The sequence below is a fragment of the Palaemon carinicauda genome, chromosome 5, assembly GCF_036898095.1.
Source record: "Palaemon carinicauda isolate YSFRI2023 chromosome 5, ASM3689809v2, whole genome shotgun sequence".
Classification (NCBI taxonomy): domain Eukaryota; kingdom Metazoa; phylum Arthropoda; class Malacostraca; order Decapoda; family Palaemonidae; genus Palaemon; species Palaemon carinicauda.
Window position 1 is genome coordinate 139,750,939 of NC_090729.1, and position 24,682 is coordinate 139,775,620.

At 44.1% G+C, this 24,682-nt stretch overlaps 1 protein-coding gene and 1 pseudogene across 2 annotated transcripts in view; one reads left to right on the top strand and one right to left on the bottom strand.

The window, feature by feature from the left end:
• The window catches only part of LOC137641511 (rRNA-processing protein UTP23 homolog), a 172,182-nt gene that overhangs the window by 23,209 nt on the left and 124,291 nt on the right, over positions 1–24,682 (bottom strand). Inside the window, exons 3-5 of one of the 2 annotated variants that reach the window (XM_068374130.1) lie at positions 23,808–23,916; positions 23,527–23,653; positions 14,861–15,007 (exon numbers count right to left, since the gene is read on the bottom strand). In XM_068374130.1, the coding sequence (XP_068230231.1) occupies positions 14,861–15,007; positions 23,527–23,653; positions 23,808–23,916 (383 nt within the window). The remainder of the gene's footprint in view (positions 1–14,860; positions 15,008–23,526; positions 23,654–23,807; positions 23,917–24,682) is intronic. The other variant, XM_068374131.1, reaches the window with a different exon arrangement.
• On the top strand, positions 4,482–5,328 carry LOC137640400 (tigger transposable element-derived protein 1-like; annotated as a pseudogene).

Consider the following 24,682-nt stretch of genomic DNA (forward strand, 5'->3'; position numbering starts at 1 on the left):
GCGTGAAGTCGTAGCGAAGCTACGGCTTTGTGGAAGATGTTGGCATGTGGTTGTCTGAGTAAATCGTGTCGTCGTGTCGCGGAGGGAGTTCTCTCGGAAGTTCCGTTAGGAGTTGAAGAAGGTTAGGGAACCATTCTGCGTGATGCCATAGCGGAGCTATGAGGGTCATTGAAAGATTGACCGATATTCTGGTCTTGTTGAGCACCCTCCTCATCAGACAGAACGGGGGAAAGGCGTAAACATCAATGTTGTCCCACCGTTGTTGGAAGGCATCTTGCCAGAGCGCCTTGGGATCCGGGACTGGGGAGCAGTATAGCGGGAGCTTGAAATTCAATGCTGTCGCGAACAGATCCACAGTCGGGGAACCCCACAAAGTCAGGACTTTGTTGGCTACTAGATGATCCAAAGACCGAGGGGGTACTCACTATCTGAGACGCTCTGCTCAGATTGTTGGCGAGCACATTCCTCTTGCCTGGAATGAAACGTGCCAATAGTGGAATTGAGTGGACTTCAGTCCATCTCAGTATCTCTACAGCAAGATGGGATAGGTGCTTCGAAAAGGTACCTCCTTGCTTGTTGATGTAAGCCACTACTGTGGTGTTGTCGCTCATCACCACCACAGAGTGACCCGCCAGGTATTGTTGGAACTGTTGAAGGGCCAAGAAAACGGCCGTCATCTCTAGAAGATTTAAATGGAGGCACTTTCCTCATTCTGACCACAGGCCTGAGGTCCTGTGGTGCAGAACATGGGCCCCCCACCCTTTCTTTGAGGCGTCCGAAAACAGCATCAAATCCGGGGGGAGGACGAGAAGATCCACTCCCTTTCGTAGGTTCTCGTCTGTCACCCACCACTGGAGGTCCGTCCGTTCCGCAAGTCCCATAGGGATCATGACGTCCGGGGAATCGTAACCTTGATTCCACTGGGACTTGAGTCGCCACTGGAGGGATATCATCCTGAGGCGACCGATGGGAACTAGACGAGCCAAAGATGAGAGGTGACCGAGGAGACGTAACCACGATTGGGCTGGAAGCTCTTCTCGTCTGAGAAAAGGGTTTGCGACCTTCCTCAGCCTTGCTATCCTGTCGTCTGATGGGAAGGCTTTGTGGAGATTGGTGTCTATAATCAAGCCTAGGTATACCAGTCTTTGAGTGGGAAGCACAGAGGACTTCTCGAGATTTACCATGATCCCCAGATCCTGGTAAAGTCCCAGAAGTTTGTCTCGGTGTTGAAGAAGGGATGACTCTGAGTCTGCTAGGATCAGCCAGTCGTCCAGATAACGGAGGAGACGAATGCCGATCCTGTGTGCCCACAACGATATTAGGGTGAACACTCTGGTGAAAACCTGTGGTGTTGTGGAGAGACCGAAACACAGCACCTTGAACTGGTACTCCTTGTTGTCTAGGCTGAATATTAAGTACTTCCTTGAAGACAGATGGACTGGGATCTGGAAGTATGCGTCCTTCAGATCCAGTCTACATATGAAGTCTTGCGGTCTCACTTCAAGTCTGACCGTGTCTGCGGTCTCCATGCTGAACGGAGTTTGCTTGACAAACTTGTTCAGAGCTGAGAGGTCGATGACTGGTCTCCAGCCTCCAGACGCCTCCTTTACAAGAAAGAGTTGACTAGAGAAGCCTGGGGACCCGTCGAGGACCTCTTGGAGAGCGCCCTTCTTCAACATGGTCTGGACTTCTGCCCGAAGGGCCTGGGGAAGTAGATATGTTGTGAACGGGACGCGATATCCCTGACTGGTTACGGAAATCGTCCAGGAATCAGCCCCGAGTTGCTGCCACCAGTCTGTGCAACTTTGTAGGCATCCCCCCACTGGTGGACATGCAGGGGGACTGCCAATCCTAGCGTTTGTGGCCTCAATTGCTCCCTCTAGGATTTTTCCCTCCCCTGGAGGACTTCTTGCCTAAAAGGGCTTAGACACCACTGTCTTCGCTGCCGTTGTCGGTTTCGTGGTCTTGGTAGGACGGGGCTGCTGGAGGCTTATAGGGCTTGAATGTCAAAGCCCTATGTAGGAGGGAGTCTTGGTGGGACTTCCTCCACCTCTCAGCAGCATGCTCCACGTCTTTAGGCACAAACAGATTCGTTCCCTCCACGGAAAAATGTCTGAGCCTGCTTATCTCGGCGTTAGGGACCTTCTGATGGAACCTCTCAGCCACCGCATCCTGACGTTTCAGGATGGTGTCAGCAAATCTATTGAGAGTCCTCATAAGGGTCAGAACCTGCCAAAATGCATGTTCTGACTCCTGCAGCTCTCCTCCGGATGGACTAGCAGCGAAGTCTCCTGTCCCCAAAGGCTCTTCTTGGGGAGAATCCCGGACGTTCTCCGAGTGACTGGCTGGCTCCGTTCTAAGTCTTGAAGAGGATTTCGGTACTGTTTTGGAGTCCTTCGACTCCCTCCTGGGAGGGATGCAGGATTCCAACAACGACGGAGGTAGGCTCTTCTCCGCCCCTACCCGAGAAGACTTTTCAGCGCGAGGTGGGGTTTCTTTCATTGGTGCGATGGGGGAATGTCTCACCTCACGTGACTCCCCTGAGGACGGGTAATCCTCGTCCGAAAGGGAGGGAGAAAAGGCTGGGGGGGGGAGGGGACCTGCCTCGAAGGCTTACGAGGAGACAGCTTAGTCCTCGAAGAAGTCAACGCGTCCGAAACTCCTCTTTTTCTCTTCAGGGGGGTAGACGCAGCCAAGGATTTGTGGCCCAATTCAGAGAGAACAGGCTTGAAGGCCAGTGTAACCATTCTGATTAGTGCCCCAAACCAAGGCTGCTGGCTGACGGCTGCGCTGTCAGACACTCCCTCTGGAGGGACAGGGATCGACCGATCCCTGGGAGGAGTTTCTATAGGGGGGTTCGCCTGTAAAGAAAGAGAAAAAGTGTCCCTAGACCTTTCTGGAACCCTCAACCCTACCGGCGAGCGCGCTGTTCTGCGCTTGAGGGGTGGGGGGGGAATGTGGCGATGGCGACCTTGCCATGTGTTGTCCTGCAGCCTCGCGCGCGGGAGGGTATTGACGATCGCGCGCGTGGGGGCCTGCTGATGCGCACGCGGGAGACTAATAGCGCGAGCGGGGGACTGCTGATGCGCGCGTGGGGGACTGCTGATGCGCGCGCGGGAGACTGATGGTGCGCGCGGGGGACTGCTGATGCGCGTTCAGCACGCGAGGGCGATTGGGAGGGCGCGCGGGCGAGCGACGGCGCATAGAAGCGCGCGCAGGAGGCTGATTGTGCGCTCGCGTGCGCGAGGGTGAATGTTCGTGCACCCGCGGGTGCGCAGGATCAGGATGAAGGTCCCGTGGGCGTGCGGGCGAGAGATCGCGCGCGCAGGAGAGATGTCCCTTGCACGAGGGTGCGCAGCCGGAACCTGCGTTCGTTGGCGCGCCTCTTCTGGGCGCACGTCAGGCTGGCGGTGTGTAGCTGCTGTAGGAGATGGGCGTGGGCGCGTATAGGTGAACGAGCGCGATTGCGCGCTGGCGAGGGATGGCGCGCAGGAGAAAGCAGGCGGCGCGTTGGCGAGCGCTGGCGCGTGGGCGAGTGCTGATGCGTAGGAGAAGTCTTAGACTTCCCTACCGCACCCAGATCCGAAGATCGTGGGCGCGCAGGACATCGTTGGCGCGTTGGAGAGCGCTGGCGCGCTGGTGAGCGCTGACGCGTAGGAGAGCGCTGGCGCGCAGTAGGTTGAAGGCGCGCAGTGGCGCGATGGCGAGCAGGTGAGCGCTGGCGCACAGGTGAGCACTGGTGCGCTATCTCAGGAACAGCAGCAGGTGAGCGCTGGCGCACAGGTGAGCACTGGCGCGCTATCTCAGGAACAGCAGCAGGTGAGCGCTGGCGCACTATCTCAATGAGGTCAGGAGATCGATGTCGCACATGCTTAGCATGGCGCGTAAGGGACGTGTACGCGTGATGGCGCGTACGCCCTTGTTGCTCCGAAGGGACCGGTGCCTGACTTTTAAAGACAGGTTAAGTTGGCGCATAAAGCGCATCAGCTGCCAGGAACGGCGACGGCAGGTCTGCAGGTCTGTCGGGTGGAAGGTCGACGTGTTCTTTGTAAGGACGATCTTCCACCAAAGGGGATCGCGAACGATCCGCAGACAGGTCTAGGGTCATAGCAGGGACAGTCGGTGATCGATGATGACAGCTTTTATTTCTCCTTGTTGATTGGCTGCATATAAGTGATGCTGAGAGAGAGAGAGAGAGAGAGAGAGAGAGAGAGAGAGAGAGAGAGAGAGAGAGAGAGAGAGAGAGAGAGAGAGAGAATGTGTGTGCTTCGTTAAACAGTGCAACGCACGTAACTTAAATTTAGCCAATTGCTGACAGCTTTGCTTTCTCCTGGCTGATAGGCTACATACGCAGGATGCTTATCAGCAGTTTCTCTCCTAATCTCATATTTTATACAGTACAGTATTCACATGCAAGTTTTCAAAGTGGTTGTTTGGACTGTAAATTCAAGTGTTATTCATAATATTTTTTACACCCTACGATGCCATTCAAACGCCTTGCAACTTCTAAAACTTCTGGCAAGGAGCCTAAGCACCAGAAAAAGGTTATGACCCTGCATGAGAAGGTTCAACTGCTTGATATGTTAAAGGAAGGAAAAAGTTGCGCTGCTGTAGGACGCCATTACGGAGTAAATGAGAGCACCGTGCGTTACATAAAGAAAAATGAAAAGGCGATCAGAGCTAGTGTAGATAACAATTTATGCAGCAGTGCTAAGAAGGTGACTGTTGTAAGAAACAAGACAATCGTGAGGATGGAATCTGCTTTAGCAGTGTGGATTCAAGACTTGAGAAAGAAAAGTGTCCCTTTGAACACGATAATTCAACAGAAAGCACTGAAATTATTCTAAATTCTCTGAAGAACAACCAGGACTACCAACAGCCGAAGAAGTTTGTGCCAGCAAGGGTTGGTTTGATCGTTTTCAGAAACGTTATCAAATACAATTTGGAAAAGCCAACGGAGAAGCTGTATCTGCAGATATAAAAGCTGCAGCTAAGTATCCTGAGACCTTTATCACTGAGGAGAAGGGATACAAGCCACAGCAGGATTTCAAAATGGACGAGACTGAGTTGTTCTAGAAAAAAATGCCTTCCAGAACTTTCATCATGAAGGACGAACTGAAAGCCCCAGGATTCAAAGCACAAAAGGACAGAGTGACACTTATCATGTGTGGCAACGCTGCTGGCTGTATAATGAAACCTGGTCTCATTTATAAATCTGTAAATCCCAGGGCTCTGAAGAACAAAAATAAAAACAGTTTGCCCGTCCTCTGGATGCATAATCGCAAGGCATTGGTGACCAAGATCCTGACATCCGACTGGTTTCCTTAGTGTTTCATCCCACAAGCAAAAGAATACCTTCACAAAGAAGGACTGGAATTTAAAGTGTTGCTAACTATGGATAATGCTGGTGGTCACCCTGTGGATCTGCATTGTGAGGGAGTCCAGACCAAGTTCCTACCTCTCAACACCACATCCCTCCTCAAGCCGATGGATCAAGGAGTGATTCGCGCCTTTAAGGCACTTTATACTGGTAACTGTTTTCAACAACTAGTTGATGAAATAGATGAGAATGAGGACTTCCAAGTGAAAGTGTACTGGCGCAGTTTCACATCTGCATCATGCCTGTCCGTCATACACAAGTCACTTCAAGACATGAAAAAAGAAACACATAATGCATGTTGGCAAAAACTGTGGCCAAAATGTGTTAATGATTACAAAGGGTTCTCACCTGATGAAATACAACATGATGCTGTCAACAAGTCAGTGAGACTAGCACAGTTAATCAGTGGTAAAGGCTTTCATGACACAACTCATAAAGAGTTCAATGACCTGATTAACGCCCACTCTCAGCCTCTAACGGATGAAGATTTGGCAGAGCTGACAAAATCTGCCAGTGAAGAGGAAATCGAGGAAGAAAAATCAAAAGAAGAAAAGGTCGAGGATCTAACTCTAGTACGGTTGGCTGAAATTATGTCAAAAGCAAAGGATTTGCAAGAGACAGCCAAGTCATGGGATCCTTACATGGTTCGTGCACTGCAATTCTCAAATGCAATTGACTTTGCCATGTCGACCTACAAACCCTTTTCGGCATTTTGAAAAAAAACAACGGAGCCAACTGCCAATAACCATGTACATCAAGAAGTTACCTAAAAGGTCAAACCAAGATATACCCGAAGAAAGTACGACACCTCCACCACCACCTGAAGACTCTCCAGATTCTCCTGAAGAAATAGAGCTTTCTCCTGAAGAAATATAGCTTTTTCCTGAAGAGGAGGAAGATTTACCAAAATTGCTGTAGTGCAGCAGCTAAGGTGTGCCATACATTAATGTTATCATCATCATCATTATCATCGTTGTCGTATGGCACAGCAAATTTCATCATCACTTCATTATCATTCATTATTGGAAATTACACAAACAATATTAAATTTTTTTTTAATTATTATTGCATTCCAGTAGGTATTTTTCTATAAATGCATACACTGTACATGTATGTACAATATGCACAGTGCGTATTTTTTATGATCATGTATTAATAATGTTTTTCAATTGCATATTATATTACATGTATTACCTGAAGTGTTCGCACTGTATTTATCTAAGTTTGCCCTCAAATTTGCTACATTTTCTTTTTATTCTAATAGATAAGTTGGAATAGAAAACGAATATTCGGTACAGGACCGACAGAAAATGTACCGAGGTTCCTGTGGGTCCCGTCTTGCAGGTCGTGGGTGGTGAACGTAGTTTGGCGTTTCAACACACCTGCTTGCAGTACCTGCCTCACAGAGTAGTTCTTTTTGAAGGCCAGGGACGTAGCAACACCCCCAACATCATGAGCCCTGGGACGACGTGTTGGAGGAGGGTTGGAATTCAGGGCAAAGTCAATGATCCTGCAAATCCATGCAGAGATTGTATTCTTCGTGACCCTCCTTTTGTTTCTACTCGTGCTGACGAAGTGAGGGTACTCTGGGACGAGCTGCCACTGTTCCCTCGAGGTAACGCCTCAAACAGTAACAAATGATCCGGGTCGTCAGTAAGAGAGCGGATATTTGAATCTAGGGTCTGAAACCACCAGATTTTGAGTCTGAAGCTTACCACTCCCCATCCCCTTGAATGGGAGACGTCATATGAGAGACCATGAAGTTCGTTAACTCGTTTGGCTGAGGCCAAGGCGAGTAGGAACACCGCCTACCAAGTCAGGTGGCGATCTGTTGCCTGGTGTAATGGTTCGTACGGAGGTCTTTTCAGGGACCAAAGAACGAACATGAACCACGGTCCATGAGGGAGGTCTCACTTCCGACTGAGGACAGGTAAGTTCATAACTTCATATAAGGAGGGAAAGTTCCAGCGATGAAGAAATGTCCATTCCTTTCAGTTCAAAGTCAAGATTTAAGGCTGAGCAATAGCCTTTTACCGCTGAAATTGAAAGGCACATTTCTTCCCACAGATACACAAGAAACTCGAGTGGATCGAGACCCTTTTCACGACGCTAACCACATAAGACGTTTCACTTCACCTGGTAGACTGAAGCTGATGATTTTCGCAGGTATCCAGACACCCTTTTCGCAACATATTGCAAAAATCCTCTCTGAGTGAGGAGATGCTGAATAGTCTCCAGGCGTGAAGACGTAGCCAAGCTACTGCCTTGTGGTAGATATTGATGTGTGGTTATCTGAGTAGATTTGTGTTGTGGAGGAAGTTCTCTTGGGGGCTCCGTCAGAAGCAGCAGAATGTCTGGGAACCATTCCGCATGATGCAATAGTAGAGCTATGAGAGTCACTGAAAGACTGACCAATGCTCTGGTCTTATTGAGTACTCTTCTCATCAGACAAAACGGTGGGAATGCGTATATGTCAATGTTGTCCCACCCATTGTTGTTGGAATGCATCTTGCCAGAGAGCCTTGGGATCTGGAACTGGGGAGCAGTATAACAGGAGCCTAAAGTTCAGGGCTGTTGTGAACAGGTCCACAGTCGGAATACCCCACAAAGTCAGGACTTTGTTGGCTACTAGATGACAAAGACCATTTGGAACCCACTATCTGTGACGCTCTGCTCAGATTCTCGGTGAGCACATTCCTCTTGCCTGGAATGAAGCGAGCTGATAGTGAGACCGAGTGGACTTCCGCCCATTTCAGTATCTCTACTGCTAGATGGGATAGGTGCTGCAAAAAAGTACCATCTTGGTTCTTGATGTGAGCCATTACTGTGGTGTTGTCGCTCATCACCACCACCGAGTGACCCACCAGGAACTGGTGGAACTTTTGAAGGCCCGGAAATATGGCCTTCATCTCTAGGAGATTTCTGTGAAGGTACTTTTTGGATTCTGAACAAAGGCCTGCGGCTGTGTGGTGCAGCACATGGGGGACCCCAACTTTCTTTTGATGCGTCTGAGAACAACATGAAATCCGGATTAGGGACAAGAAGATCGACATCCTTCAGCAGATTCTCGTCTGCCAGCCACCCTCCGAGGTACGTCTTTTCCTCTGACCCCATGGGAAGAGTGTCCGGGGAATCAAGGCCTCATTTCAATTGGACTTCAGGCACCACTGGAGAGATTGGTTCCTGAGGCGACCGTTGGGAACCAGACAGGCCAAGAATGATAGGTGTCCGAGGTGACATGGCCACTTCTGGGCTGGAAGTTCTTCTCGTCTGAGGCCTTGCGAATTTCTTCCACTTTGCTATCCTGTCGTCTGATGGGAAAGCTTTGTGTTGTTTGGTGTCTAATACCATGCCCAAGTAAACCAGTATTTGAGTGGGAAGCAGGGAAGACTTCTCGAGGTTTACCACGATCCCCAATTCTTGGCAAAGCCTCAGAAGTTTGTCTCGGCGCTGAGGAGTGTTTGCCATTGACTCTGCTAGGATCAGCCAGTCATCCAGGTAATGAAGAAGATGGATACCAAACCTGTGAGCCCAAGATAACACTACGGCAAACACACTTTTGAAGACCTGAGGTGCTGTGGAAAGGCCGAAATACAGCACCTTGAACTTGTATATTCTGTTGTCGATGTTGATTCCCAAATATTTCCTTGAAGATGGATGGATTGGGATCTGGAAGTATGCGTCCTTTAGATCCCGTGTACACATGAAGTGCTGTGGTCTCACTACAAGTCCGACCATGTCTGCCGTCTCCATGCTGAACAAAGTCTGTTTGACAAACTTGTTCACAGCTGAGAGATAGATGACTGGTCTCCAGCCTCCAGATGCATTTTCACAAGAAAGTCGACTGAAGAGGCATGGGGAACCGTCAAGGACCTTCTGGAGAGAGCCCTTCTTCAACATGGTCTTTGCTGATCCCATCGCAAAGGAGCTCACAAGCACTTGCTTCTCGGTCAGTGGAGGGAGAGATGAAATGGTGGACGAGCAGGGGGATGGCCTATCCTAACGTTTGCGGTTTTTTACCACCACCTCTTTGATGTTTTTCCCCACGATTGGACTTGTTTCCTTCCCTGTCCTTGACAGGAAAGGGCATTTTAGACACCTCAGTATTCGTAACCACTGCCGTTTTACTAGATGATGGTTTCGTTTCGTTGGTCTTTGGAGGGGCTGGAGATCCGTAGGGCCATGATGTTAGAGCCCTATGGAGGAGGGAGTCAGTGTTGGACTTTCTCCACCTATCTGCAGCCTGCTCAACATCCCTTGGCTATAAGGGGAAGAAACCCTCCATTGAAGAGTCTTGGAGCCTAGCAATCTCAGCGTTAGCGACCTGGAGGAGTTTCGGAGCCTAGCGATCTCAACGTTAGGGACCTGGTGGTAGAATCTCTTGGCCACCGCATCCCTTCGTTACAGAAAGGTGTTAGCCTTCAGGGTCACTATCTGGTGGGCCAGAAACTCAATGGTGCAGATGCCAGAGAGGAGGTCTCCAAAGCCTTCCTGGTACGTTCCTGAGAACTCCTCGGTTTGCACCAGGATTCCCAGAGATCCCAACCAAAGATCCAGCCACGCAGTAGCCTGCATGGCGTACTTTGCGACCTTCTCTTGGTTCAAAATCTCGGAGGCCGAGAACGAGTCCTGACACAAAGAGAGTCTCTCTAAAGAGACTCCCTTGGTCAGTTCTTCAAGGGAGTGATGGAGAAACACCGTCAAGTAAGTTTCGTCCATGATATCATAATAACTCCTCTGGTTGATAGCTGAAGGTGGTTTAACCCCCAGGACCAGGTCAAGGCTGCACTGGTCTTCGGAGGCTTTTGGGTGCCTAAGACACTGTCTATGACCGTGTCTTTGCCTTCTTGCAGGGCTGTCTCAATATCTGGTAACCCATTGAGGGCCCTCATGATGGTCAGAACCTACCAAAAGGCATGCTCCGACTCTCTCTCGTCTGCATCTGAATCTGGGCTGGCAGCGTGAAGACCTTCATCCATTGCCAAAGTCTCACCTCAGGGTGAGTCGTGATTGTCAATAGGGAGGTTGACTCAGCCCTGGGGCCCTTAGAGGGTTTCTGAGTCCTGGAGGAGGACTTTGGAATCATCTTGAAGTCTTTAGGGTCCCTTCAAGGAGGAAACAAAGGTTCCAAGGCAGAAAGTCTGGAAGTAGCGACATTCTCAGAAGGGAGAGAACAAGGAGTTGGAAGTGAGACAGTGTTCTCTTCCTGGGGTCTTTCCATCGGTGACGGAAGGGGAGAGGCCAAAACTGACTTCACTTTGAGAGCCTCTCGATAGAGTGAGTGAGGCATTGGAGGGCCGAGGCGACGATGAAACCCTAAGGGGGGCCTCTACCCTATGAGCCCTGACTGGAGTCAGTTTGACCCTTGATGAAGGGAGCGTATCAAATCCCCTCTTCCTTCTCCGGTGGGAAGCAGCAGTCGTGGTCTGTAGTCGTGAATCGGTTGAGACAGAGGATGAATCCAAGGAAGTCCCGGGGCTTCTGTCAGTTGCGAAGGAAGCATCGGGGCAAAGTCCTATGTTACAGCTATAACCAAAGAGCTGAACCACGGCTGCTTACTCATCGAAGTACTCTCCGAAAGATCCCTTGAAGGGAAAGAAGATGAATGGTCCTTCCGCGGGGTGTCCATTCGCGACGCTGAAGGCTTAGGAGCTGTAGATGTAGATTCCCTTCTGAGCACAGGAAGTTTCGAAATTCTGAAATCCTGAAACTTGCCCCATTCCTCCTTCCCCGGCTGTTGCGTTGTTATGTGTTTGCGGGGAGGGGAATGGGGCGACGGCGAATGATCATTAACCACCTTACCTTTCCACATGGACAATACCACCGCCTTTCATGGCTGCATTTGGTGATCCTCACCGACGCGTTGGAGAATATTGGGAAACCTCCTGCTCAAGACGCGTTGGTGATTGCTGACGTGAAGACTGAAGACTTGATGATCGATGAGAGGGAGTGTCTCCGCGTTGACGAGCAATACAGTGATCCCTCGCTACTTCGCGGTTCGACTATCGCGGATTTTTTTCATAACGCATGTATATACGTATATCGGGGATTTTCCGGAAATTTCGAAAATACTGCGATGTGACCGATGGTGCGAGATTGGAGAAAGTAAGGAAAATTGAATCATGATTGATTTTCAATATAAATGAAACTTTGAGGAGCAACAAAGATATCATTTGTTAGAGAGATAGAGAGAGGTAAGGAATGGGAGGTAGTGAAAAGTAGCCCACAGAGAGAGAGAGAGAGAGAGAGAGAGAGAGAGAGAGAGAGAGAGAGAGTGTTGTTTTAAATGTAATAAACAAAAAAATTTGATAGGTTATAACACATTGGTGCTTATGTAATATCAACTGTATAGACGGTTTGAATAAGTTAAGAAATGGTATAAACGATACTTATTCGTATGCTCTCAAGAGCGGCAGCTAGACGTCAGCTGATCTGATCACAGCCAAAAGTAAAACAAAAAGAAGTCAACAATACTCAATTTTAAAAACACACCCGAAATTTAAAAACAAAAGTACACGCTTTCTTAATGTGCAATTAACTATTTAAAGAGTAGCAATTTTCTAGAATAAAATGATGTTTCCCAAAAAATAGTGGTTTGCTGATGAAATCGGATGCCGTATTTTTAGCAACGATTGAAATGGATGTAAACTTGGCATAATTTTTTCGTTTCGTATTTAATTGACACCAAGAAAACTAATTTTAGTTTCTTATTCTATATGTAAGTATTGTATAACACGAAGAGAGAGAGAGAGAGAGAGAGAGAGAGAGAGAGAGAGAGAGAGAGAGAGAGAGAGAGAATGAATCAGCTGTTGTAATCGAATGCCGTGTTTTTGTTTCGTGAGAATTTCATCGCCACGACTAACAACATACTGTACTGAACTTTACAGTATTATACAGACTACACTGTAATATGATAAAATAAAATATTTGTAATAACCTATTTTATATGAAATGGGGCTATCTTTTTGTTTAAAATTTACATTTACGTACGTAAAACAACTCTCTCTCTCTCTCTCTCTCGTAAATTGTTTTCCTGCTTTGCTACGTATGTATGATTTTATATAGATACGGTAAATAATATTTGTAATAACATATTTTCTAAAAGCTTTTACTGTAATATCATTATTTATCACTTTCATCATGCGCGTTAAATGCCTTCGTTTGTTTATTACGAGCGAAGATGGAGCGTACTTTATGACGCCGCCGTTTCAGGCGGAAGTCCTAAGAAAAATTAAGCAAAACATTGGTAATAACAAAATCAACATACTGTATAATCAATATAATCGATGCAAAAACTAACCTATACACAGATGTGTACACTAAATGCGTTTGTTTCTTCATTATGATCAGAGATAAACGTAAACAAAACATTGGTTGCCATTTTTTATCGTGCTTTTTGGCGTGTTTAGGAAACGCATGATATAAAATCGCCTTTAATATTTGTGCCTGTTTTAGTTTAGGGTACTGTAGTACATGCATTAAGTGTTCTGTACATTAAAGGGTAGTTTGTTAACAGTACTACTTACAAGGGAAGGTTTTAAAAGTCTGAATATACATGTTAAATAAATACGTAAATATGGTGTCACTACTTCGCGGATTTTCACCTATCGCGGTCGGGTCTGGAACCTATCTACCGCGATAAACGAGGGATCACTGTACAGCAATAACGTGGGATCGATCGTTACTGCAGCATGAGAGGCAGGACGGTATGTCAACGATCCTCGAGTAGGTGAATCACGCGTAGCTGGGAGTGAAGGCTAACGGATGTACGACGATTCACGAGTAGGTGGGGGAACACGTTCCGAAGGAGAGCGACACGATGGTTTGGCAATTCTCTGAGTTATGGCCAAACGCTAGCTAGTTGAGTGACGGATGAGCGATTCATGAGATGGTGATGGTCTACACGGCGCGTGCGGTCGCTGAGGTGAACACTGTCAGTTAGGCGATCACTGACGAGCAGGCGATTTCCGAGGTGGTGTGTGAGCAGGTGATTCTCGAGTTCTCAGCAATTCTTGCGTAGCAGAAGCTTGACAAGATGTAGAACGATTAGGTAACTCACGCGAAACCGAACGCTTAGGCGGTACACGAGTTGTCGATCGTTGATGATGGTCAAGCAATTCACGAGCTGATGAAAGCGTCGGCGATTCACGCTCTGCCGGTCAATGGTCAGACTGTTGAGCAGGTATGCATTGTGATGGAGAACGTTGAGACGAGATCGGAGATGGAGGCGATGGTCGGTGACCAAAAGAATCAGGTTGGACAGTTTCTTCCGAAGAAGAAGACTGAGGCAAAGTGGTGAAGACATGTCTCTTGGTCGAGGGACCAGAACTACCATGAAGGCAAAGCAGAGTACGGACACGGCGAGGTCTCTTACCGTTGACACGACAACGTTCAAGCGTGGGATTAGCAGGCTGATCGGCAGAGGCCTCCGAAGAGGAGTCGCTATGTGAGACCCTTTACTGGAAAGGGAAACACTCATCGGAGAGACGTGCCTTGGACTTTGGTCTTCTCCCAAAGGATGATCGTCAGTGGAAGGAGCGCAGACCTCGGCAGCAGAAGATGGAGAAGAAACAGTCGCAGGATCAGCTGACAGGGCAGCAGATGAGCTCTCAGAAACGTCAACAATGGACAAGGAGTCGACATCTGACGCTGATGCGTGCTCAAGATCAGCATCCCAGTGCAAGAACCGCAACGTCTCCTTGGAGGGATCACCGGGCAACCCTAACAACGGCCTCAGCTGTAAAAGAGGAGAAAGAGACACGGCCTTACTCAGGGGGGATGACACGGGGCAACCCCACTAGGGGAGGCAGCACCGTCTCTCGAGGACCAAGCTTGGCCAGGCGTTAAATGGCCTACGTTATTACTTGTGGGGCCCCCTGAGGAAGCTGTCCGAGTAGAAGCTTTGGAAGAAGGTCGGGAGACGGAGGATGAAGCCTTGGGTTTTTTCTGCTTCGAAGTGACCTTTAAAGGGGAAGAATCCCGCTTAGACTTCTTCTTCCGTCTACGCCCATACCTTTCCCACTGGGAAGCCCACACCCGACACTTATTACATTTGTTGTCTACGTTGCAGCGTTGTCCTTTGCAGACAGGACAAAGGCTGTGAGGATCCGTTTCCACAGCAGACATAAACTTCCCTCTGTTCCAGTAAAAGTCTGCATAGCCATAGAAGAAACACAGCAAACACACACACACTGAAAAGCAAAAAAACAGTTATTAGCAGTCCAAAATGGAGAGGATGAAGAACGGTAATAACCGCACTCCATCCAAGCCAAAAGCAAAAGTGAAGCTCAGTGACAGGTGTGAGAGTGAGGGGTGTAGCTAGCTAACCTCCCTAACCCCCGCTAACTAGCAGATGGGTAGTTAACCCTCGCTAAATTCTAATGGCTCGTAATTTCCGCTTCGATGAAAGTAACACCCCTATAAATAGCTAAGGTTTGTATTCCAGCTACGATACACCTAAACTCTTGGGACTATTTTTACCTGTAGCTTTCCTTCACTATATTTTCACATTTATTCGTAGGTTTTTCAAGGACTGGAGCTTGTTTATTGAGGCTGATTATTGGTGTCCCTGCTACTGAATTATGAATTTGATGTTTCAACTCTTTATCTTGCAGTGCTACTACATACCTGAGGAAATAAAAACAATTATCACTATATTTTAAATATAAAATTATGTGCTGCACCACAGCAAATTATATTAATATATTCAAAATCTAAATGGCTACCTAAAACTCATTTGAACAACAATTTATTTGTTTGTACAGTACTAGAAGTCTACTTATATCTTGGTGTGACAGTGGGAGGAACTTAATGGAAATAAGTGAACATGGAAAACAAAACAAATAAGATAACGTCTCTACCCTAGTAACCTACACCTGGCTAACATAAGTATAACCTTATTTACTAATTTTGCAAAAATTAGCATATGTGACAAACTATTCCAACAACATTATGTTTATGAAAAATAGAAATATATATACCATACAATAATATATATGTATATGTATATATATATATATATATATATATATATATATATATATATATATATATATATATATATATATGTATATATATATATATATATATATATATATATATATATATATATATATATATATATATATATATATATATGTGAAGAATTTTCTTCACTACTCTTCTTCTTCCTAGTTTATACGTAGACTTTGTTATTGTTCGTGACGTCACGGCAGGGAAAAATGCGAGTAATGATTCTTTCTTAAGCGAGTGTCTCAAGATTAATACTTTTGCATTTTTGTATTCATTATTCTACCTTAAGTATTTAGGTATCTTAAATCTCTTACCTACAACTCAAGTCTGCTAGTCTAGGAGGTATGATTGTTCACACACGTAAGCCTGACTTGCTAAATTACATTTTAGTTTCATTTTTTTTATTCTGTATGCCAGATGATTAGAGTTAGGATTGTCTTTGTCCCCTGGAGTTGCAATATTTCTCCTTGTATTCTAAATAAGTGTATTACTTAAAACTCACAAGTCAAGTATTTCAAGCCTGTCCTAAATGAGAGTTGGTACCTCAAGACCATAGGCCTACGCATCAGGATACGCTTTTTTTGGGAAGGAAGGAGGATGCAGCTGACCTGAACTTGACCTCACAAACTTACAGGCCACAGTACTAAGCGGAGCTGCCAAGTCAGGCTCCAATGTCAACCTCGTGCTCCCACTCTCCATCACTAGCCTGTCCCCTTACACCATAACTAACCAAGAATACGTAGAGGAGGTCAAGCAGATAACCAGTGTTAGTGCATAGCTGCTAATTCTACAGCACGTCGGTTCCAGTCTTGGGGGCTAGTTGGAGGGGGCCGTTGACTCCGCAAAATAAGTGCTGTAGGCCTAGTGAGCAAACTGAAGACAGCCACTTTCAGGACACGGGAGCCCACAACATATAAAATCTTGTGAGTTCAACTAATGGCCATTCCCCCTTAAGATAAGTTTCCATTTCTCATAAGTTAAGTTTAGGTATTATTCTGGCATTACATCTTTCGGGCTGCGTGCATGGAAATTAATGTACAGTACTCATAATTTTTGGTCTTGGTAATTGCTTGAGGTTATTGATCACATGTTGGGACCTCACAGCACCCTACCGCACAAATTGTTCATCAGAATATTTTGATTCTATTTATTCTGTTTGAGAGTTAATCCACGAGTTAATTCTGTTTAATATTTTCAATATTTTGTGTTGTAAATTGATTCTCGTTTTACTTATTCATTTTACCATTTGAATAACCTATAATTGAGCTACTGATATTCTTTCCAATTTTTAATTTTGTTGTGTATAAATCATTGAGTTATTTCCATTCCTTTTTACTGTAATAAATCATTTGGAATAGATTACAAATTTTGGTATCTTTAACCCCATTATATGAATTTTACCAATTTATACAATGGGACGGGTCAGAAGTACCCAAGATGTTGAGAGTAACCCACTCTAGATATAGGGAAGTTGGTATCGGCGAGTGTACGCTCTTTAACTTAGTGCTTTGAAAGTGAAGATCCCCATTTAACTTTACTTTATACTTTATACTCCACTGCACTGCTCCCATTTTTTATTGTCTCTAATTGCATTAATGTAAGATACCTGTCCAGCATCTCACTGGGGTCACTGGGACGGAGTCGAAACAGAGCCTAAGAGTGAGATGACTATAGCCCTGACAAAGCTAGAGTAGGCCATAAATTATTTCTAATTTTACGTGTGGAGTTCTCCGGCCTCTGGACAGTAAAATTTCCTCCTTTTGTATTTAAGAGTGAAGGTTAGTGAACTATGGCAGTAAAGTATTAGCAGGGCGTTTGTGTCCCGAGAGTAAGTGCTCATTATCCTCCCCTGTTGAGCTTTGGGTAATTGCCATAGGGAGACTTTCCTGGACTAAGTTCCCACTCAACCATTTAGATAAAAATTCTCCACAATATATATATATATATATATATATATATATATATATATATATATATATAAATATATATATATATATATACAGTGATACCTCTACATATGATCTTAATTCGTTCCAGAAACTACTTCGTATGTTAAAACAATAGTATGTTGGAGCAAATATTCCCATAAGAATACATGGTAATTGATTTAATTCGTTCCTCAGCCTAAAAACCCATAATAAATCCTTAATAAATGGCTACACATAATTACACATGACATTAATACAATAACTGTATAATAAAAACATATTACAAACCAAAAAAAAAGAATAATAATAATGAAATGATAAATAAAAAACGGGTTGTAATGTAACACTTTACCTTAGCGACAGGCCAGCGCAGGTGTAGGGACTTCTACGCAGGAGGAGATGGAAGATCAGCAAGGAGGTAGGGACGGTGACTTTGTACGATAACGTGTATGATAACTTACACTAACTTACACTACTACGTGAACTTTAACTTAGCTTATTTTTTTTTTTCATTTTTATAATTTTATATTTTTTTTTACATTTTTTCTTTTCTTATTTTTAATTTTCATCACTTTCACTCGATTCGGTCTTCCTTTTCTTTGCTTCAATTTCTTTCTTTTCATCATGATCACTAGACCGTTTTAAAGATTTTTTAAAGAAACTATCGAGTGAAAGTTGCTTTGTACGGCTTTTGAGGATTTTTCTAAAATGCGTCAAGCAAACATCATCAAACTGCGCAACAACACGGCAAACCTGAATTTTCTGTGGGTGATGCTTGTCGATGAAATCAACAACGTGTTGATGATATGCCAACATCTGTTTTATTTCCGCCGTACCTAAGATTTCGCCTACCTCCTCGATCTCCTCCGACTCACTCAACTGCGCTTGGAACTCATCATGCTGCATGGCTTGCAGCTCCTTGAGTTCCTCGGTGGTGAGCCCTTCATGATGCTCATCGACGAGTTCAGTGATGTCATCTTCATCGACCTCTAGACCCATGAACTTGCCAAGGGATACAATCTCTTCTACGTCTTCCTCGACGGCAAGCACAGGTTCATTCTCGGGGCCAAAACCTTCGAAATCTTTGGGAGCAACAGCATCAGGCCAAAGCTTCTTCCAAGCTGAATTCAGTGTCCGACGAGTTACTCCCTCCCAAGCCTGATCTATGATCTTTAAGCAGTGCACGATATTGAAATGGCTCCTCCAAAATTCACACAAAGTTAAGTTGGTGCTTTGCTTGACATTATAGGACTGCCTAAATAAGTGCTTGGTGTAGAGCTTCTTGAAATTAGAGATGACTTGCTGGTCCATGGGCTGGAGGAAAGGGGTGGTGTTCGGTGGAAGATACAACACTGATGAATTTGTACTGGTCAATATCATCATCTTCGAGTCCTGGGGGGTGAGCGGGAGCATTATCCAAACAAAGCAAGCACTTCAAAAGCAAATTCCTCTCCTGAAGGTACTTCTTGACAGCAGGGCTGAAAACTAGGTTTACCCATTCCACAAAGATATGCCTAGTGACCCAACCCTTAGAATTAGCACGCCACAAAATATGCAGAATGTCTTTATTAATTCTATGGGCTTTAAATGCCCTAAGGTTTTCGGAATGGTAAACCAATAACGGCTTTATTTTGCAGTCCCCGCTGGCATTGGCACAAAGGGCGAGAGTCAACCGATCCTTCATAGGCTTATGTCCAGGCATTTTCTTCTCTTCAGCAGTAATGTATGTTCGACTAGGCATCTTTTTCCAAAACAGACCGGTTTCATCACAGTTGAAAACCTGCTGCTCTATGTAGCCTTCCTCCTCCACAATCTTTTCGAAATTTTTATCAAAATCATTAGCAGCCTTGGTGTCCGAACTTGAAGCCTCTCCGTGCCGAACAACTGAATGAATCCTGGTCCGTTTCTTAAATTTCTCGAACCAACCTCGAGACGCCTTCAATTCCTCCGTCGTGGGATCGGTTGAACTCTCTCCTGCGTCACCCCCAGAGCCCGCCGCCTTCGTCACAATAGATAGCGCTGGCCTTCTCACAAATGATCGTTTCAGTGATCGTATCGCCAACAATCTCTTTGTCCTTTATCCAGATCAACAAAAAGCGTTCCATCTCTTCCAGGGTAGGGCTACGATGTTTAGAAATAATGGTGATCCCCTTCGATGGTTTGACTGCTTTAATGGCAGCCTTCTGTTTGATGATCGTCGAGATCGTAGACATATTCCGGCCATATTGTTTAGCCAGATCGCTAACACGCACACCTCGCTCATGTTTTTCTATTATCTCTTGTTTTAGTTCTAATGAAAGCATTAACTTCTTCCTTTACTCACCACTACTACTTCCTGAACCGAAACTAAGCTTTTCAGGACCCATGATTATACGAAAACCCAAAAACAAAACGTGAAAAAGGAAGATAAAAAGCACTGTTAATAACGGAGCGAATAGAGAACAACCACACAATGCGCACGCGATGAGAGGACTGATCAAGGCGACGCTCGATTGGCGTCCCTCCGACGTGCTGTCGTCTACCGGCATAAACAAGAAACTACGATCGACACTTAAGAGAAAATTCTACGCGTATGATCTACGTCGGATGTTGGAGCAAGACTTCAGGTGTCGAGACAAAAATTTGATCAAATTTTACTTCGGATATCGGAAAATTCGTATGTAACGACAATCGTATGTAGAGGTTCCACTGTATTTATATATATATATATATATATATGTATATATATATATATATATATATATATATATATATATAATTTATATATATATATATATATATAATTTATATATATATATATATATATATATATATATATAAATTATATATATATATATATATATATATATATATATGTATATATATATATACTGTATATATATATATATATATATATATATATATATATATATACATATATATACATATACATATATATACATATATATATATATATATATATATATATATATATATATATACATATATATATATATATATATATATATATATATATATATATATATATATATATATACATATATATACATATACATATATATATATATATACATATATATATATATAAACATACATATATATATATATATATATATATATATATATATATATATATATACATATATATATATATATATATATATATATATATATATATCATATATATATACATTATATATTATATATATATCATATATATATTACTTGAACGATAACATTGCCGAAACGAAATGATTGAGGAACGCCGATGCATAGATGAATGATGGGAAAGATTCTGACCAATAGGAGAGCAGGGTCTTCCGGAGGTAACTACAATTAGGGTAGGGAGATAACCAACGGGAGAGCAGAACGATGTTGACAAGTAGCCTAAACAATTTGTGCAGCGCGTGAATTTCAAAATTATTTTTTCGGCGGCTGGGCGAATTTCGTTTCGTATCCCGAGGGTTTTTCGTAATAAGGTGAAAAAATCTTTGTATATTTTTTCGTATCATGAGCTTTTCGTACATAGAAACTTTTGTACTGTATCTAGAGGTATAACTGTATCATGTAAAATACAAGTCAATTCATGTCATGAGGGAATTTATGAGAAGATATAGAAAATAGCACTCTGAGGAGGCTTATAGCAGTCCCCCATACAGTCACTCAAGGAGCTTGTAGCAGTTCTTTAGTTAAACACTTTTCAGCATTGCAAAGATATTATGCTTACATCATGAATTCAATCAACCAAAAGTTCATATCTGTTATAGTTTGACTGTACAGAGGAGCAGAAAAAACTTCTCTGTGGGCATGTAAATTTTGCCACTGGGTAAAAGCCATGAGCCCCACAGTGATTTTACCACAGCTGGGATGACCAGAGGGTCAAAAATTCAAGAAAATCCTTTTAACCATAAACTCATAATCAAACCTCAAATTATAATGTAACCTTTGGGCACAGGTGTGTTCCTTTCCTGAAGCACAATAAATTCATCATATAAAATATGAAATATTTGTAAGTAATTTGTATTTATCCTAACATACAAACCTGGAGCTATTTATAGGGGTACACTTTCGGCGTAGCTGAAAGACGAGCCATGATAATTTTTAGCGAGGGATAATCACCCCGACCGCAAGTTAGTAGTTAGGGGGTAGGGGTAGTTAGATACTCAGCTCTCTCACACACCTGGACTGACCAAGTACTTTGCTTTCTGGCAGGACTTCTTGGGGGACAGAGCTGACGGGCCGATTTGTATAAAGAGCTCCAGGTTTGTATGTTAGGAAAAATACAAATTACTTATATATTTGTCATTTGTTACAACACAAATACAAACCCTACACAATTCATAGGGATGACTCACTTCTTAGGGGGAAGGAAGTCCTCACCAACTCGTCAAATTTCTTGACAAAGGCTTTAGCCGCCTTCTTTTCCGACCACGGGTTGTAGTGGCCGATGTGGTAACGTCCCTGACTGGTTAACTCCAGACTCGGGTTCGAGTTCCGCTCAAACTCGTTAGTTTCTTTGGTCGCTGCAACCTCACCATCCTTTTGAGCAAAGGATGGGGGGTTTAGGTCTATATGCTGAGTCATCAGCAGCGATTACCTGGCTCCCTTGGTCCTAGCTTGGCTGGAGGGGGGACTTGGGTGCTGATCCTATGTATATATGGTCAGTCTCTAGGGCATTGTCATGCTTGATAGGGTAATGTCACTGTCCCTTGCCTCTGCCATTCATGACGGCATTTAAACCTTTAAACTGGCCTTGGGATTTGACCCGAGGTTCTCTCTACCTTGGTATATGACCGAATGTAGTAGGAACCCTACCCTTGCTAAATCTCGTGCTATGCAACATTAGCAGCTGTGTGTTTTTGATACTAGCAATGCAGGTGGTCCTTAACGTAGGAAGTCGAGTCATAAAGATATGAGAGTCATTGGAATTTAATCAATGCAACAAGGGGGGGAAGGTGAAAGGAAGAAGGGAGCTGGTCAATCTTACTCATTCACCCCACACTAACCTGGGTAACATCAGCCCTTAACCCTCTGCTACTTGTCCATCATGGACCTTGAGGTGTTTTATATTACTTGTTGTGCAGCCACCATAGGGTCAATGGAGAACGTATCGATGTTCCTGTGGGTTACGTATTGCACATAGTGGCGGTGAAGGTCGTCCAACACTTCCAAACGCCTGCTTGTAATACCTGCGCCACAGAATAGTTTTTCTTGAATGCCAGGGATGTTGCAATACCCCTGACGTCATGAGCTCTAGGTCGTATGAGAGGAGGGGGTCTGGATTGAGCGCAAACTCAATGACCTCTCAGATCCAAGAGAAAATAGTGTTCCTTGTGACCCTCCTCTTGACCTTCCCCATGCTAACAAACTGTGCTGACACACAGGAGCATGCTACTGCAGTTCTTCTACGGTAACCCCTCAGACTTCTCACTGGACAAAGTACCAGTTGGTCTAGATCATCAGCTACAGAGCGTAGACTCTCTATCTGGAATCGGCCGAACCTACGGTCTAGCACACCTGGATTTTGAGCCTTAGCAATAAACTCAGGGATGAAATTGAGCATTATTTCTCCCCAACTCCTTGAGTGGGAGACATAAAAAAATAGATCATGCAGTTCACTGACTCTCTTGGCTGAAGCCAAGGAAAGTAGAAATACCGACTTCCATGTAAGGTGGCGATCTGTTGCCTGCTGTGAGGGTTCTGAAGGGACTGAAGGACCAGAACCAAGTTCCAAGGAGGAAGACCACTCCCTACACTCAACACAGGTGTCATCACGGGAACACCGGTGGGCCCGGCAAGCCAGACACAGCAGGTGGGGATCTGTCTCCACGGCAGACATGATGGTACTGCATGAGCAGCCTCCGGGACCTGGACAAGTACGCATGGGACTACAAGCAGAAATCACATACACAACTGTAAAGAAAAGAAAAAATAAATATTTATAAAAAGGAAGGTCTCAAAGTGGGAGAGGGTGGCAGTATGACCATTCTCCACCGATCCAGAAAGCAAAGTGGTTGCCCAGCCCAAGCGTGTGAGTGAGCGGGGTAGCTGACTACCGCCACACCCCATCCGCAAACTAACGGTTGGGGTTGTTATCCCTTGCTAAAAATTATCTTGGATCGTCTTTCAGCTTCGCCGAAATTATACCCCCTATAAATAGCGTAGGGTTTGTATTTGTCTTGGAACAAATAAGGTTTTAATACGTACTTTTTAGGATTATCATCTTTTAAAAGGGACAAAATACACTGGGCAGCAGGTACTGGTTTTCCTTCATGACCACACTTCACAATTGCAAATTGTTTGACAATTAGCCATGATGCATACAACACTGTTCCTGCAAAGATTAAAGTATAAATAAATTTTATAAACTACAAAGCTTTTTGATTGAGTTAAAAAAAAATATGTAAGAATGATTAAAATATTTATTCTATCATATTCATATTGCAAATTAAGTCTAATATAAAAAAAAGATCTGTCACATTGCTTACTAATCTTGCCGAGTTTCTCCACTTCCATGATAATACATGGTGTGGTGACAATCTTGGTTTTCTTATCATCTAAAAATATGGGAATCTGATCCTTTATGGGAACCCTGGCCTGCAATAGTAGTGAGGAAAATATATAATGAGAAATTGAAATATTATACAATATATGAATTTAGGTTGAAAAAGTTTCAAAATAGTTCTAATTGGTTCTATCAGCAGCAAATTAAATTCAACTTGCTTTATCTACAATCCAGTACTCCTAAAACATACTCCATTTTTTTTTTATAATAAAAACTATATATTATTTCTATACTTACATAACATGAGTGAGCTCTGAAAAACTCAACCATAAAAGGAACAATAATTCTCCCTAACTTGGCACAGTACAGTAACTACCTCAGCAAGAGGGAGTTGCCATAATGCTATGGAGAAAATAATTAATTCCTCCAGTCAGTAATACAGTACAACCACCTTTCTTTGGAAAATACCACTACTATGATCACCACAGCAAAAAATAACTGAGGGGAAGACACTTGGTTTGAAACAGATTCCCCCACTAGAGCCACGTCTCCACAGATAACCGGGTTGCTCCCTTACCTCTCCCTGTCGTCTCTGTCTCTCTCTTATTCTTCTTGTCTGATTTATCACAAATTCTTCTAATGCTTGCTTGCTTATTTAATTCATATTACCCCTGGAAAGGTATGATGGGTAGTACGCGACCCTTACAGCATTTTCAAAACCTGTTTTTTCCCCATAAATCATTAGCTGTCTCGAATATAGAAGTGATCGACCTGCAAGGGGTGACTAGTCTACATGCCATTGTCTGCTTTAGGACTGATTTTCGTCTAACTTCCCTCCTTCCCCGTTTTTTTACCCCC